Source organism: Sycon ciliatum, chromosome 1 (assembly GCF_964019385.1).
Source record: "Sycon ciliatum chromosome 1, ocSycCili1.1, whole genome shotgun sequence".
Classification (NCBI taxonomy): Eukaryota; Metazoa; Porifera; class Calcarea; order Leucosolenida; family Sycettidae; genus Sycon; species Sycon ciliatum.
Genome location: NC_088643.1, coordinates 3,870,782 through 3,888,292, shown reverse-complemented (window position 1 = coordinate 3,888,292; position 17,511 = coordinate 3,870,782). Strand labels below are relative to the sequence as shown.

Here is a 17,511-nt window from a genome sequence, read left to right as displayed (position 1 = left end):
CAAAAATTCTATCATTTTCAGACGCATAAATACACGCGTACACGTGCAACAGAACAAACAATCTTGTTTGAAATGAAGAACATCCCGGGGATATCCCATGCCGTGCACAGTCAGTGCAATATCAGTGCGAGGAGTAGGAAAGGAACAATTCCCATTTTGACATGTTTTCTGGTTATTCGACGGTGTAAGGTCGTCCGCGGTATCGTTCTGGTTGTCCTCCACAGCGCCAGGAATGTTTGCTTCCAGTCTTGAATCGGACTTCAGGTAAAATGGTGAACGGTAACGACGACCCTCCCCGGGACCGCTCCAGACTCCACATAGCTGCTGTGCTTCCACAATGTGCTAATGCCGCGAAGGAGCCCAACCTGTTGGACGTGCTGAAAGGGGCCGCCAAGCGACTCAATGCCACAGTCACTCACATTCCCTTCGAGGCGCTGGACGTGTCCAAGCGCCAGGAAACCTTCCACGGTGCTGGTGTGGCGGTTGTGGACATCTCCGAAGCCCAGCAGCGCGCCGACTTGTCGTACCACCTGGGAGTTCGAGAATCTGAATTGAACCACCATGCCGTGGTCCTCATCCACAACACCGACCCGGACACCACGGAAGCATTGAAGGTAAGCGCCGGGTTTTAGGAGTAGAATAGTGCCCAAGGAGGTTCAATACCATACGCCGGGCGTGGTGAAATTGAAAAACGTTACTGTGCTCTTCTCGTTCCCCCAATTATTTGTTTTTATGAAAGTAAGTTGACATTTCAGCGAAAGTCAATTAACTGTATCCAAAGCTAAAGAAGACACGTGTCATTCTGAACATTCTAAATTCGTGTGCAGTGCACTAGTGCCAGTGCACGCGTGAAGTATATTCAGTTTGTTTGTGTCTTGCTTTAGGAACCATCGGCTTAGTCTTCGAATAATCATTGGAATAAGATTGTAAAGTAAACTTAAAAATGAAGCACTAGAGTTTTTGTTTTTTTAACTGATAGCCGCACACACTAGGGGTGCGTTTGGTTGGTACGATCTAGAACAGGATCGAACAGCTGGTGCACATGGAGCAGCCTCATGCCAACCAAACGGTACTCCAGAAACAGAGCACATTTTTGTGGAAAAATGTGCCAAACTTACTTGGTGCATTCTTCAAAATGTGTACGGGTCACCATGGTCACTCTGTACGGTACGACGAGTCCAACCCAAAAGCGTATGCACGTGATCATTTGGGACCAAAATCGATGTTCCTGCCAGGTTTCACTGTGAAAAAGTGAAACTGCTCGGTCTGCTCCGGCCTGGAGGCCGGAGCAAGCAGAACATGTTCTGGCCGACCCAGAACAGGTGCAGTCCCAACCAAACCCGCTGTTCTGGTGAATCCTGTTCTAGTTCGTACCAACCAAACGCGCCCTAGGGTATAAAGCGGGATTCACAGAAGCTTTTTTGCGATGCGACACGCGATGCGACAGACGCGAAACCGGGAAAACCCCAAATCGCAGCCATGTCGCACCCCACGCAACTGCCGCAACTGGGCCATCGCAGGCCATCGCAGAAGTTGAGCTTGGCTCAACTTTTGCGATGCGATGCGATGCGACAAGCGATTTGGCGTACGATTTTGACCTTTTCTACAGCAAAGTTGTACAAAGGTTCAAGAGTTGCCTATAAATTTGTACTAGTTGTATCAAACCGCGCGAATATCATGGTGACATAACCAAATCAGCAAGAGTTTGTCGCAACGCTGACTTCTTCTGTGAATGGTATTTTGCGAGTTCGCATCGCACGCATCCATCGCAGATCGCGTCGCATCGCGTGTCGCATTGCAAAAAAGCTTCTGTGAATCTCGCTTTATACTCTTGTACATATCAAATCGTGTATTTTTCGTGCTCTGTCAGAGGGAGTGTTACCAGGGGCGTCGGAACCGGTGCGGCAGGTGCGACCAAAGGCGCACCAATAATTCCATCTTGGACTTTTGAAGCAATGGAATATGGGCTGTTTGGGCCCAATTTCCCTAAAAATTTCCCGGGGGACGACCCCCGGACGCTCCACCCATCCATGGCCGCACCAATGTCGAATACCTTCTGCCGCCTCTGGCTAGTCTCACGAAAAACAATGTACTTGGAAGTCTGCCAGCCTACGCCGTTTGCAGTTGACAAGTGTGCACCGTACGTTGTGAACCAGAGAGTCCTATGCGACTGCCCGATGTGCACTGACATTGCGCAAGTGTTGGTGCCGGATAATCGAGCGTGTTGCTCGCATGTATTGCGCCTTTGTTTTGGAGTAGTCCCCCCCCCCCCCCCCTCCCCCCCCCCCCCCCCCGGAGATGCATTGTGGATGCCGGATACACCTGGTGGAATGACTAGCGAATACGTGTATAGGCTTTTTTTAGAAACCCTGCTGGAAATGGAGGGTACTGGGTTGAAGGCTTTAGAGGCCTGACTATACCTGACCACTGCCACCACCACCATCACTACCGCCACCACCACCACCGCCACCAGCACCAGCACCACCACTACCACCACCACCAACAACAGCACCACCAACAGCAGCACCGACACCACCACCACCAACAACAACAACAGCAGCACCAACAGCAGCACCGACACCACCACCACCAACAACAACAACAGCACCACCAACAGCAGCACCGACACCACCACCACCAACAACAACAACAGCAGCACCAACAGCAGCACCGTCACCACCACCACCAACAACAACAACAGCACCACCAACAGCAGCACCGTCACCACCACCACCAACAACAACAACAGCACCACCAACAGCAGCACCGTCACCACCACCACCAACAACAACAACAGCACCACCAACAGCAGCACCGTCACCACCACCACCAACAACAACAACAGCAGCACCAACAGCAGCACCGTCACCACCACCACCAACAACAACAACAGCACCACCAACAGCAGCACCGTCACCACCACCACCAACAACAACAACAGCACCACCAACAGCAGCACCGTCACCACCACCACCAACAACAACAACAGCAGCACCAACAGCAGCACCGACACCACCACCACCAACAACAACAACAGCAGCACCAACAGCAGCACCGTCACCACCACCACCAACAACAACAACAGCACCACCAACAGCAGCACCGTCACCACCACCACCAACAACAACAACAGCAGCACCAACAGCAGCACCGACACCACCACCACCAACAACAACAACAGCAGCACCAACAGCAGCACCGTCACCACCACCACCAACAACAACAACAGCAGCACCAACAGCAGCACCGTCACCACCACCACCAACAACAACAACAGCAGCACCAACAGCAGCACCGTCACCACCACCACCAACAACAACAACAGCAGCACCAACAGCAGCACCGTCACCACCACCACCAACAACAACAACAGCAGCACCAACAGCAGCACCGTCACCACCACCACCAACAACAACAACAGCAGCACCAACAGCAGCACCGTCACCACCACCACCAACAACAACAACAGCAGCACCAACAGCAGCACCGTCACCACCACCACCAACAACAACAACAGCAGCACCAACAGCAGCACCGTCACCACCACCACCAACAACAACAACAGCAGCACCAACAGCAGCACCGTCACCACCACCACCAACAACAACAACAGCAGCACCAACAGCAGCACCGTCACCACCACCACCAACAACAACAACAGCAGCACCGTCACCACCACCACCACCACTCCCACCACCAGCACCAGCACTACATTATAGTGTTGAAACGATCTCACCGGGTACTCGTTCGCTCGCTCGCCAGAAACTCGGCTCGTTTGTGCGGCCAGCTCGTTTGCACTAACGAACACCGTACACCGTACTCCGTACACATGGCAGTACATGTCGACCAGGGAGTCGTAGAATATTTTACGACTCCCTGATCGAGAGTCCAGTCCCGCGCAAAGTGAAAATCACTTGCAGTTACAGTGACTGTATACCTGCACGACATGTCAACACTGAGTTGTTTCAGTTGTCGTTGCGGCTTTAGTGGACTCCACTGATGTCTTGTTCCGCATCTGCTGACCTGTTGCAGTACATGCTTCTGTCAACTCTCTGAAAGTTACGCTCAGTCATTTGGAAGTTTTCTCCCGCGATGCAGCGAAGAACAGGGCTACTTGCGATCTGTGAAAACAGTCTATTCTTTCAAAGGCTGCTCAACGACGGCGCTGAAAAGATATCTCGACACCAAACAGCAGTCCGAAGTGAAGCAGCAGCAACCCCAAATGCCGGCGGTGATAATTAAATTATTTGAACCAGCTGAAAAAAAATCGAACTTTGAAAAATATATTTAAATAAATCATATTTGCCACATCAGTGAAACTCGTTAGCTCGCTCGACCGCTTGCTCGTTAGTGGAACTGATCGCTCGTTTGTTATAGATACGCTCGTTTCAACACTAAGTCCAGCACCATCATCATGTTGACTGTACTCTAAAAGAGTGATTTTCGTTAACGAACACACTGTCATCAAGTCGTACTGTAACCATCTGCTGGAGTTTTTTTCGTTTTTGGCGAGGTATGAGGGGAAATCCCTTGATAAAACAGAAAGTGTTAGCGTTTAGACTGTAGTTAGCAACAAGCGTTCGTTACCTTGTCTCACCTGACAAAAATAACGTTTTAACATTCAGTGTTAATTCAAAAATCAAAATGATAGATCATAGTGTGTGTGCGTGTGTGTTCTGATGTCCACATGTTCACCGTTAGGGCTTTTTTTGAGTACGCCCATGAAGTCTCAATGAATCTTGATTGGCTCAAAGAATTTTAGTTTCAAGCAAATGCGCTGTTTATCTTTACGTATGCATAACATGTTTGTCTGTACCTCTCTTATCACAATACATGTGTATTTGTGTTGCAGAGTCTGTACTCCAGCCACATATTCATACCGTATGTGACCGAGCGCGGTGAGATCTGTTTCAGCAAGCTAGGCAATGGAGATGCCACGTTGGATGAGGATTTCGCTGCTGCCACCGAGGAGTTCGCTGCAGCCAGCGATGATGTCACTGCTATGGCAGAGACCTCAGTCCCAGCAGAGAGCTCAATCCTAGCAGAGAGCTCAGTCCCAGTGGAGAGCTCAGTCCCAGCAGAGAGCTCAGTCCCAGCAGAGAGCTCAGTCCCAGCAGAGAGCTCAGTCCCAGCAGAGAGCTCAGTCCCAGCAGAGAGCTCAATCCCAGCAGAGAGCTCAGTCCAAGCAGAGAGCTCAGCAGAAGTGAAAGATGCAGCCGAGGTTGATGTGGATACAGTGTTCCAGCGGCTGCTTAGCCGTATCTTGGTGCGACTCCATGGGGAGTGCAGGTGCGTCTGTAGTGCTGTAGTACTTGCACTGTAGTCAGTGTGTGTGCACGCCTGTGAATGTGTTTGAAAAACGACTTTCTATTCTTACCGTATTTCCTCGATTAATGGACCATGCTCGAATAATAGACCATGCTCAAATAGTAGACCCTCCTAGAGGCCTCACGGAAAAATAGTAGACCATGCCCGAATAAGAGACCCGGTCTCTTATTTGAGTTCATCGCTTTGCGCATGCGCACTAAGAAAGCACGTGGTGGATCAAAAAAGGACGCGATTTTAGGTTGCGCAACTACAATTTTTGTAGTGGCTAGTGCTTTCTTTCATTATTTGAGCACGGTCCACTATATTTTCATCGGCACATCGCTGGAAAAGGTGGATTTTTAACACGTCATAATATAGAACTTCTATCTCTATCTAGGCTTACCATGCGGCTATGCAACAATTACATGAGTTACATGACCGCAACACTCAGTCAACAGTTGAACCTGCAACACTACGATCGACGCAACGCGAGTCGGATCAGAACTGCATACACAGAAGCGCTTCTTTACTTGACCGATGGCTCTCTCAACGTGAATACGCGTGCGGTCAATTTGCTGCATCTTGATCACATCCGCCTTCGAGAGATGAGATGAAGATCCCTTGCAAGGAGGTATGTTTAGCAGCTGTCCATAGGGCACACACGGGGATCCTGTATCTCGAACCCTCTGTCTGCTGTGACACTCTTCTGTGCAGGTACACTTCGGACCAGATCCAGAAATCCACTCTTGGTCATTAGCTGCCTATCACTGATGCCATTGGCTGTTGAACGTAAAGCAGCCTTTCGGGGCAGTGCCAACCAAGCCCTTTGGCGCCGTACTAGACTTTTACTGCAAGTAATGCTGTGACTGTAGTGACAGTTCAGAGGGGATCTTGCATCTCAGCTCTGTTGCATCGATGATCACCACGGTGGACGGGTAGTCAACCTTGAGGACGAGCTGAAGTGACATTGAATGACGCAGGCATTGTTGCCTCAATGTGCTCCCACTTGGGCCACATTGGAATGGACCCAAGTCGCGAGTGAATTGAATGTATCCACATCGTGAACATTGCTCACAGTTGCAATACTGACGTTGAACTAGAAACCAATGAAATGGACTTTTCCCCCGCTCCCCGCCACACAACAACTCTCTGACTCATACCGGGCGTACAAGAATATTACACTGTTGCTTTTAGATCAATATCGGTTGAAAGAAGTATTAATCTGTTTGGCGAGAGAACGGGGGAAAAAGACAACGAACTGATTTTACAACTAACAGTTATAAACAGAAGAAAGGGCGAACAACTTAAAACGACCAATGAGCGACCAGTACGTACGACACGTGACGAGAACCAAGACAACAACTTCGTGGACGAATCACACCACTCTCTCGCACCCGAACCTTACTCTCACAGCACATGCTCCACATAGTCCACGCATACGCAACAACTTGTCCACCAACACTCTCACGCGGGCGGAAGCAGATTCCGCCACTCCACAACGCATACTCCTGCATGCACCACATATCCCGCGCACACCACACCCATATACTGCACACAACACACCACGCCCGTACGCACAGAAGACCATATTTGACACCGGACAGGACGAAACAGCAGCGAGACCAGAGACAACAGCAGGTGAAAAGAATAAGCGCATCGAATTTCGCAACACCAAGATCCTGCTCAAGGTATCCAAGCTGAAGTCTCACCAGGGTCATAACCAGCTGCTGATCTTCCAGAAACAGGCTGCTGCTTTCCATGTCCACATGGTGAGAACGTCTACGTCCACTGGTGTCTGTCGCTGCCGACTCCTTGCGTCTCCTTTTGCTATGATTGCCTTTCCAGGAGGATGTCCCGTAGGCCGGTCCACATGGGACGAGTCAACCCAGTGTGAAACTGCAGCATATTCATTTTTGAATGATAAAACACAGGAGGATAGCAGCTTACATCACTCCACTCGTAACTCTTCAGAAACTCGAGCAAGCTCAGCCTCAGTACCGGATAGCTTCTCACGCAGGTAGGAGACTTCGCTCGGTGGTCCGTACACCGGAAGAGCAGCGATCGCAGCCCAGTCTGCGTGTCTCTTACAGATGGCAGCATGAGCTGCTGGTGACGGTCTCAACAGTGATACGTCTCGAGCGAGTCTGGGTACAGCAGGGACTTCAGCCTCCTGCGCTTGCTCCTACTTTCTTCATCAGGACGAACAATGTAATCATCCTTTGTAGATTGGAGTGGCTGCACACAACGGTCGACTGTGTTATCTTGAAATGAGCGCCCTCATCTGGTCTAATGCCGGCGACCCAACGCTTTCACAGGGCCTCCTTACCAAGAGAAACCGTGTGAACTGACAACTCTGGGTTTTTTCATGCCTGTTGGTGCACTCAGTCACACACCAGTGATCGCGAGAGGGCAGAGTACTACTGCAAGAGATCCAGAGAAAACAGCAAGGCCACAAATGGCACAAAAACACTTGAGAGCAGAAGTGTTTGAAGTGACTTGCCCCTACCTTGAACCAAGTTTCAATTGTGAAAAGCATCTATTACTTGGCCCCTATTTAAAGAGGTGTCCCCGTAACATATATTTTACTTCCGGCTGTCTACTTGTGCGGTGGTGTGTGTGTGCATATGTGTGTTTATCTGTATGCATGCGTGTGTGTCTGTGTGTGTGTGTGCGCGTGTGCATTTTTGCATGCACTCAACAGGAAACAGTACAAAGAGCTATTCCTCCGGGATCTTCAATTGGCAATGGCAAAGGAGTCGCCCAAAGCTAAACGCAAGGTGAGTCTGTCTCATTGGCTATTGGCTGTGATGTGTACATGTTAACGTATTTGCTGATATACCGGAGGATGTACCCAGTGTGCTGACAGTGCTCAACACCGAGGAGGCAGAGCGTAATGTTCTGTATTTGCTGGTACAGGGAAACCTGTCTAACACGACCGCTCAAGGGACCTTCAAAACGTGGTCTCTGTCATCAGGTGGTCGCCTTATCCAGGGTCAATTGACTGGAAATAGCATCCCTTGGTCCTGGCTGCAGTGGTCTTCTAGGACAGGTGGTCACCTTATCCGAGTGGTTGCCTTGACTTTACTGTACATGTACTTGTTCAGTGTGGTGTGCTAACGACGTATCTACTGATAATTGCTCCGGTGTAGTTTTACATTCTGACGCACCCAGCATCCTCTTGGAAGCACTGCGTTTGCTTTTGTTTGTCACTGTGTGTGTGTGGTCCACACTGGATTGTACGCTTGAGAGTTCTTGTTTGCTGTGTTTTGGATACTGTAAAAGCAGAAATGTTTGGTGGTGTTTTATTTTCGGTAACTTCGGTGCCGACAATTAAAAAAAATAAAACGCACCAAAAATTTCGGTACTAGTACACGTACCTGGAAAACAGGTTTGCCGAATATTTCCCTCCACCAAACCGCCGATTTTGGAGCATACCGAAAATATTACACCTCTGAAATTTTCTGCTTTTACAGTAGGTGATCAGTGCACCACTGTTACCAGTTACAGAGCGTGCTCAATGGTCATGTGACAGAGCCTGCTCATTAGTCGCGTGACAGTATTCATCTTTCATGTATCGGGATTTTTTCACCAGTCTACCATCGATAAATCTTGCCAGATATGGATGATGAGGCTGGCTTGTCCTCGATGTATTGTATGGGTGCTGCTCTTTTGGTCCAATAGCTACTTGACAAGTTGAGAGATAGTATGAGGAAAGATGAACGCTTGGCCGAGGATCTCAATGTCCTTCTCCCCGTGATGCTTGCTTACCGCGATTTGAAGGTCAGTCCGTGTGTGTTTGTGTGTGTTTGTGTCTGTTGTGTGTGTGTGCCTGTGTGTGTGTGTGCCTGTGTGTGTGTGTGTGTGTGTCTGTGTGTGTGTGTGTGCCTGTGTGTGTGTGTGTGTGTGCGTGTGTTTGTGTATATGTGTGTGCACGTGTACGTGCGCATATGTACGTGTGTGCCTGTGTGTGTGTATGTATGTGTGTCCTGATAGTTTCTGGTGTGTCGTTTGTATGTTCAATGAAGTGTGAAGCTTTCCGAACCAGCCTGTTGACGAACGCCAGAGAATCGAGCAGTGAGCCAGTAGTGTGTGCGTGTGCACGCACGTGTACAAGTGAATTTATGTGTGTGTGTGTGTGTGTGTGTGTGTGTGTGTTTGTGTGTGGTACATGGTGTGTGTGTTCTCTGTGTTTATAGCTTCATGAGCCAATGATTGAGATCTACGAAGGTCTGCACCCAGACTCTGCATTGCGCTCTGGTGTGCTCTTGCAGCATTACGGATTTGCCTTGAATCGGTCAGTCATGCCTCTGTGTGTGTATGGGTCTGGGTCTTTGTCTTGTGTGATTGCGCTTGTGTTTGCATGTGTGTATGTGTGTGTAGCCGTGTGTGGGTGCATTTGTGTACATTTGCGTGCTTATGCATGGGTGCATGTATGTGTGTGTGTGTGTGTGTGTGTGTGTGCGTGCGCACACGTGTGTGTCCAGGTATAAGTTTTACATTGTATGTATTGTGAAGACGTGTAGGTGCATCGTGGATCATTCATCTATAGAGATTTGACATTCTACTCCAGACAGTGACATGATATTCTTCCAAGTTCAAAGTCTGCCCTCCCAGTGTATGATCATCTTGGCTTTTTTCTCCATACAGCAGAGTGCCGATGGGGCACTGTGACTTCTCAAAAGCGCTCAGATAAGGGAGAGGACACACGCCCATCTAAAACATGTTTTTTCATCATTTCTCATTCTAGTTGGGCAGTACCATCGGAGTGCGACACACTCCAGCTCCTCTACTACAGTGCTGGCCAAAGAAATCCAACCTCATGAATAAAATAGAGCTGGGCGCTACGCAGCCGGCTTAGCCCTAGCACTACACATACTGGTCTGTGCACTCAAACTCGAACTTTATTCATGAAGTTGGATTTCTTTGGCCATATAAACTGTATTTTCTATTTACCCTGCCATATATTTGCTCTTGTGTGTGTGTGTGTGTGTGTGTGTGTGTGTGTGCGTGTGTATGTGTGTGTGTGTGCGTGTGTGTCTGTGCGTGTCTGTGCGTGCGTGTGTGTGTGTGTGTGTGTGTGTGTGTGCTGTACACCGCTGTAGAAGGGATACGGACGAAGACCAAGCCTTGGCAATACAAGTGATTAACACGGTGAGGGTATAGGGCATAGAACGAGCACACGTGGCTGATGGCAATATTGTTTGTTTTTATGCGCATTTAATCATCTCTGTGTGGAGAGCAGTGTGGTGCTGCTCCATGTACGGACTAGTGAATGTCACAACACCTGGCAATCTGCGCCTCCTTCCATTCCATGTGTTATAGGGCACTTGCCTCATCCAATTGCGGCCGCTTTTTCCCTGGATGTTGACCTTTTCACACGGTCCCGAAGCCCAGTCAAGCTCTGCCTTCTTAAAGAATTCAACAATTTTATTAGTCCATAACTTTCAGTTTCCCTCGGCCAATTGTTGTTAACATTCTACTCCCCATGCTAGAGTATAGAGTAGACACACACGCGTGCAGGACGCGACACACCAAAAGACAAGAGAGTGAGTTTGGAAGAATGGGAATGTCGGGCAGAGTAGCTGGCCTCAATTGAGTGCGCGTTAACGAATCGTGTGGTCGGCCTACCGAGGGCAGGAGCTGTATATGACCAAGTGGGTCGGCCTGCGCTGAGCAGGAGCGGTTTGTGACCCATGCGAGTTGGTGGGTCGGCCTGCGTTGAGCAGGAGCGGTTTATGACCCATGCGAGTTTAATAGTAGTGCGCGAGAGGCCAGTTACGGAGGAGTGCCCGCATCCATGTGTTTCAAAATATATGGAGTGGAGTGCAAGAGTAAGAAATGGGATGAGGAGGGTGGGTCAGAATTTGAAAGCTGACTGCAGGCAAGGAAACTGGAAAGACAGCAAGCTCTGTTGTGCGCGCAGGAAATCTGCGCATGCGCAGAGCGTGGGCATGTGATGTCTATGATACACAGCAGTATGTAGAGAGAGCAAGATTGTGCATACACGTAAGGAGGGTTATGCAACCCGTTATAAAGGCCAACAGCGAAGCAATGGTATGTGACTGTTAACAACGGTTAACTCCAACATTAACCGAACATTTAACATTCTACTCCCCATGCTAGAGTATAGAGTAGACACACACGCGTGCAGGACGCGACACACCAAAAGACAAGAGAGTGAGTTTGGAAGAATGGGAATGTCGGGCAGAGTAGCTGGCCTCAATTGAGTGCGCGTTAACGAATCGTGTGGTCGGCCTACCGAGGGCAGGAGCTGTATATGACCAAGTGGGTCGGCCTGCGCTGAGCAGGAGCGGTTTGTGACCCATGCGAGTTGGTGGGTCGGCCTGCGTTGAGCAGGAGCGGTTTATGACCCATGCGAGTTTAATAGTAGTGCGCGAGAGGCCAGTTACGGAGGAGTGCCCATGCCGACATTCCCATTAGGGCCAGAGGAGATAGCGGGTGATAACAGCCAATATAGATGGTAAGTATGTATTGCACAAGAGCGTTGTTCTAGAGGCATAAAGTCAGACTGATATTGTGGAGTAGGATCGACAAAGAACGCTATCTGCATCCTAAGTGAATGTCTTTGCACTTACTCGGTGATCGGCTGGACCATGGTGTCAGGCCGCTCCGCAGCTGTAGGAGCAAAGGTCCTGAAGGCATCCATCTTGTTCCGGGACAGGGCATCAGCGATGGTATTGGAAATTCCTGGCAGGTGCGATGCTCGGATCAGGAAATTGTGCTTCACACAGATTGAGTACAGGGTGCGGATGAGTGCCATGACTGCAGGGGACCGGCTCGTGCCCGTCTTCAGGCACTCCACGACAGCTTGGTTGTCGCACTGAAACTCCACACGCAGCCGCAGCCACTCGATCCCCCATGTGGCGCAGGCCGCGACAATGGCGAAGAGCTCCTTGTAGGTAATGCTTAGTTCCAGTTGCTGCGGAGACCAGTCACCTCTGAACCAGCGACCATTGAAGAAGGCTCCAAATCCAATGGTGCCACTTGCGTCGGTTTGCAACTGGAGGTCAGCGCTGGGCATCCACTTCTCTAGCAGGAAAAATGACTTTCCGTTCCATGTTGACAGAGTCTGGTGCCACCAGCTCAGGTCGCCCTTGGCTGAGGCTGAGAGGTGCAGCATTCGGTGAGATGACATCTCAGATGTGGCCTTGTCGAGGTCATACAGGCGGCGTAAGAATGTACGGCCGGCAGGAATTGCTCTGGAAGCGAACGAGAGGTGGCCCAGGAGGGAGGCGAGTTCGCGTTTGAGAACGCAACCCTGGTCGAGGGTGGTAGAGACTAAACGACGTAGGGCCAGAAGCTTGGACTGAGGCAGACGCACTTCCAAGCGATCGGTGTCCAGTTCCAAACCGAGGAAGGTGAGGACAGTGGAAGGGCCCTCAACTTTCTCTGTGGCGACAGGTATGTTCAAGAACTGGAACAAGTCCAAGATGATGGCCTTGTGCTTGGCCGCCAGGGAGGAGCTTGGTGGGCAGATGTCGAGGAAGTCATCGAGGTAGTGCATTACGTCGGGCAAGGAGCCGACATGGACAAGGACCCAGTTGATAGCCGTTGCCAGCTGGTTGAAGATGAATGGTGAGGAGCGGAGACCAAATGGAAGGACCTTCTCGTAATAGTACATGCCGTTCCAACGGATCCCGAGAAGATGCCAGTCCGAGGGGGCGACGGGACACAGGCGAAATGCATTACGGATATCTACCTTTGTCAAGAGGGAGCCCTTGCCGAGGCGCATAATGGCGGCAATTGCGGTGTCCACGGAGTCGTAATGCAGGCTGAACTGCCCGCGTGGTATAGCATCGTTGACACTGCTGCCATCGGGAGACGACAGGTCATGTATCACACGAAGTTTTCCATTGGACTTCGGCACAACACCCAGACCAGATGTCTGCATGCACAGAAAGGGTGGCTCCGGAAATGGACCTGCTGTTTGCCCAGCTTCACAACATTCGGTCAAATAGGAAGAAACATACTGCATATTACGAATAGCCGACAGGTGATTGGGAGAACTATGAACACCAGATATAGCAGCAGAATGGCCTATCGTGAAACCATGACACAACCCATGCAGCACAAAGTGAGAGAAGGAGTGATCAGAATGACGGTTAAGGAGCCCGGCTAATCGGCGTACATTGATGGGGGTCTCCACAGAATGTTTACGGAGCAGACGCTGAGGTGGCGGACTGCCAGTCCCCTGCCACATTTGACTTCTGGGTGCTTCCCGCGGCATTGAAGGCACACATGGGCACGATAGCAGAATGAGTTGTTGCATTGGTCCTTGTTGAAGTTGCGGCAGATAGGCTTCCCAAGATGGGTTGGCGCGCTGGACTGCGGCGGACCTCCACTCCCAGCGCCGACGGATGGAGGCCCTGGTCTAAAGGGACACCGGGCCTGGGCCACTGGGTGCACCAGAGAACAGCGCGAACATGGCGGGCGACCACGGCTGGTGAATGACGACTGCCACAAATTAGAGTCGATGATAGCCCAGTCGTACGACAGTGGTTGGGAGGCTATGGCGCGCCGGAAACGCCTGTCATAACTTAGCCATGCGTCCACCTGATACGAGTTATTTGCATCCAGAATAGTGGCCTGATATGCCAGCAAATCATTCGCCCTATCTGGAGCCGCCGCGACAATTACTCTTGTGTAGACAGTAAACGCCTCGAGCCATGACGCTACATCGTGGACATGGCGGCGCTGGGCCTGAGTTGGCTTCTGTACAAGTTGGACAGAGCGGTTGGCCCCCACAGCTAGCTGGACCACATCGGGCTCCACACCCAGCTGGTCCGGGAGGAGGTCGTCGAAGTCAATAAACTCGCCGCGTTCAATTCGCCCGCGGAGTTTATCAGGTACAGAGAGCGACGGACGAGCAGCCGGCAGATGGCCCCGGAATGCATGAACGGAGCTGGAGTTGACAAGCGGCACGACGGCTGCAGCAGATTCCAACTGCTCTACTCGCTCCATCAGGGGCTGGAGGACCTGGCCGACGGCCTGAGAAACAGCCGAAGCAAGTACATCAGGGACCACACTCAAGGCGGCGGCAGAAGAAACTGACGGCGCAACGTCGGAGACAACAGAGGCCGTGGATAATGGAGTCCCGGTTGGTTGACGACGAACAGGAGTTGGCCTCGCACGCGCATTACTGCCTGCAGCCGAAGTTTGAGTTGCCGCCCCGGGATCAGGGACCACATTCAAGGCGGCGGCAGAAGAAACTGACGGCACAACGTCGGAGACAACAGAATCCAAGTGGGGAGATATTGGAGTTCTGGGCGGTTGAAGACGAACAGGATTTCGCCGCACACGCACATTACGTCCTGTATCCGAAGGTTGAGCTGCCACTCTGGCCGATGGCGTCTTTTTTCTGGTCGAGAAACGAGCCATCGTGAGAATATAATACTCAAATAATCTCTGGCCGCTGAAGACACGTAGTCTGACGGGACTGAGCTGAGAGAGAACAAGGAAAGCGAATACTAAAGGCGGCAGCCAATCGGCAGAACTAGGACTGACACTCTGAAGCAGGACGGAGGCAAACTCAAATCAGAAATCAGAAGATCAGAATTTGAAAGCTGACTGCAGGCAAGGAAACTGGAAAGACAGCAAGCTCTGTTGTGCGCGCAGGAAATCTGCGCATGCGCAGAGCGTGGGCATGTGATGTCTATGATACACAGCAGTATGTAGAGAGAGCAAGATTGTGCATACACGTAAGGAGGGTTATGCAACCCGTTATAAAGGCCAACAGCGAAGCAATGGTATGTGACTGTTAACAACGGTTAACTCCAACATTAACCGAACATTTATCTTGTGAAGCTCTGAATCTTCAATTGTGCGTGTTTGCCGTATGCTGTGTGTTTGCGTGTTTGCTGTGTGTTTGCATGTGTGTATGTGTGTGCGTGCGTGTGTATGCGTGCGTGCGTGTGTGTGTGGTGTGTGTGTGTGTGTGTGTGTGTGTGTGTGTGTGTGTGTGTGTGTGTGTGTGTGTGTGTGTGTGTGTGTGTGTATGCATGTCCTTTCATTCTCCTGGTTGCAAGCTTTTGAATGGTGTAATCCCAGCACAAGTTGCTATATATAACATAGCTTGTTCGCTATCATCGCTTCAGCGATGGGCAGGAGTATGAGTATGAGTGTGTATATGTAAATGTATGTATGTGTGTATATGTGTGTTTGCTTTATTATAATTATTTGAAACTCGGATGTTGAGCCATAAATAAATGTAGAAGAGAAAAGGACATATCGATACGAGTTAAGAGTAACTCTCCTAGTTATTGCACTTTCTGACTGTATATAGTATCATGTTACAGTGATGGAGAGTTACTCTTAACTCGTATCGATATGTCCTTTTCTCTTCTACATTATGATTATTATTATTATTATTCCTTCAGGCGCTGGAGAATCCGGGGAACCGCAATCCCGAACTGTTCTGCCTCTTGGGGCGAATCTTCAAGGACAAATGGACGAAGGCGAAGAACGGCGGCGAACCGGAGCTCCTTGAAAAGTCGATCAGCTGGTACAGCCAGGGCTTTGACATAGAGCCCAATATCTATGCTGGGGTTAATCTGGCAACCCTTCTTGTCGCCTCCGGGAAGAAAGTTGCGAATTCGCCCAGGCTTCAGCAGATCTGTAAGCTCTTAGTTTTCTGGAAAGTCCTCTTGTATCTCTCTCTCCCCCTCTGCAAGAAAGAGCCACGCAAAGTGGTCATTGGCTACCCCAGCCATGTATTGCTTGGAATAAACTAAAATAAATAAATAAATAAGGAGGGAGACGCACGTGACCAGTTTGTGGCAGTGAGCCAGGACAAGTGTGTGGGTGTGAGTGTGCAAGTCCCTGTACAGGTGAGAGATGGTTGTACGGGGAGGGGGTGATTTGTCGGCATTTGGGCAATTCAGTGGCCAATTGAGTCCTCTTTCCAAGATTTCTTCTGAATCTGTACTGTATATGCATGTGTGTTCGTGTGTTTGATGTCTCCTCTGCATCTCCATATCCTGCTGCTCTCAGTTATCAAGTTGAACAATCTTCTGGGCAAGAAAGGTCCTCTTGACACGCTGAAGGACTATTGGGACTTTGCTACCATATTTGAGGTCAACATTCTGGAAGAGAATGTTCCGATGGCGTGTTATATTGCGGAGAAGATCTTCCTGCTCTATCCTCCTGATTGGTACGTTTAAGATAGGGATGAGCTTCACCCACGCTTAGCACACCATCTGCCATCTGCTTGTCCAATTTGGCCGCTGCTGTAAAGTACCGTTGATCCCCCCCCCCCCCCCCGTCCAATTTCTGCCCGACGCGACTTTCTGTCTGAAGCGACGTCGGCATATGCATTGAAATGCAGTTTTGAACCGACGCATGAACTTCTGTACGCAATACGTGCCAGTGCAGGATGAAAATGTGCACAATCCAGTACGCCAGATCTGATGTTCTGCTTTGCAGTACATCGTACTGCACTTGAACGACCTAATCTAGTTCCCGTCCCCTCCCGAAAACAAGCTGGGAAGCGACACGGCATGAGGGAGGGATATACTGTACTTTATGATAATTTAATTTGTGCTGTTCGCTTGGTGCTAACTCCTGAAGCAGCACTTTCAGTGTAATTGTAATTTCAGTAATTTCGGTTGAGAAACCAGGCAGAACCCAGGCACCTAAATTTGGATTACACCTAAAATTTGCTAGAGTATGCACTGTATGTGAAGGGTAGGCTGATCACCTATATTGAAATGAGCACCCTCACCTGAAACCTGGCAGGTCCCTGACACCGAAATTTGAGCACACCTAAAATGGAAAGTGGTACTGTCTGTTGATTGCATTGTGTGTTTCCATTGTCGTTTGCCAGGATGATCAAGACGACCATGAACAATGTCACCATCATCATGGCAAAGAGGCCACTTGATCATCGAATATCCATGCTCTCCGTATGTATTCTGCCCTTTCCCTACTTGCTCTTTGCTTTGTAACTTATATATGCAGTGCATGTGTGAGCGTGTGAGCGTGCGTGTGTGTGTGTGTGTGTGTGTGTGTGTGTGCCAGAAAAAGCCACTTCAATCAGCTGTGTGGTGGATACCAGGCTAAAATTAGTGGCGGTCAATTCATCAGCCTTGCAAGCTGTTGAATGGTGTAGTCCGAGCACAAGTTGCTATGTCTAACATAGCTGTTCGCTATCATCGCTTCCGCGATGGGCAGGTCTGAGGTCTGAGG

General features: G+C 50.0%; 1 protein-coding gene across 2 annotated transcripts in view; it reads left to right on the top strand.

The window, feature by feature from the left end:
- Positions 1-53: 53 nt before the first annotated feature.
- LOC135810348 (mitogen-activated protein kinase kinase kinase 15-like) overlaps positions 54-17,511 on the top strand; it is a 64,240-nt gene continuing 46,782 nt past the window's right edge. Inside the window, exons 1-9 of one of the 2 annotated variants that reach the window (XM_065323849.1) lie at positions 54-614; positions 4,853-5,289; positions 8,009-8,084; positions 8,989-9,087; positions 9,504-9,601; positions 10,410-10,458; positions 15,705-15,942; positions 16,318-16,477; positions 17,150-17,228. In XM_065323849.1, coding sequence (XP_065179921.1) covers positions 270-614; positions 4,853-5,289; positions 8,009-8,084; positions 8,989-9,087; positions 9,504-9,601; positions 10,410-10,458; positions 15,705-15,942; positions 16,318-16,477; positions 17,150-17,228 — 1,581 coding nt within the window. In that variant the 5' untranslated portion in view covers positions 54-269. The remainder of the gene's footprint in view (positions 615-4,852; positions 5,290-8,008; positions 8,085-8,988; positions 9,088-9,503; positions 9,602-10,409; positions 10,459-15,704; positions 15,943-16,317; positions 16,478-17,149; positions 17,229-17,511) is intronic. The other variant, XM_065323841.1, reaches the window with a different exon arrangement.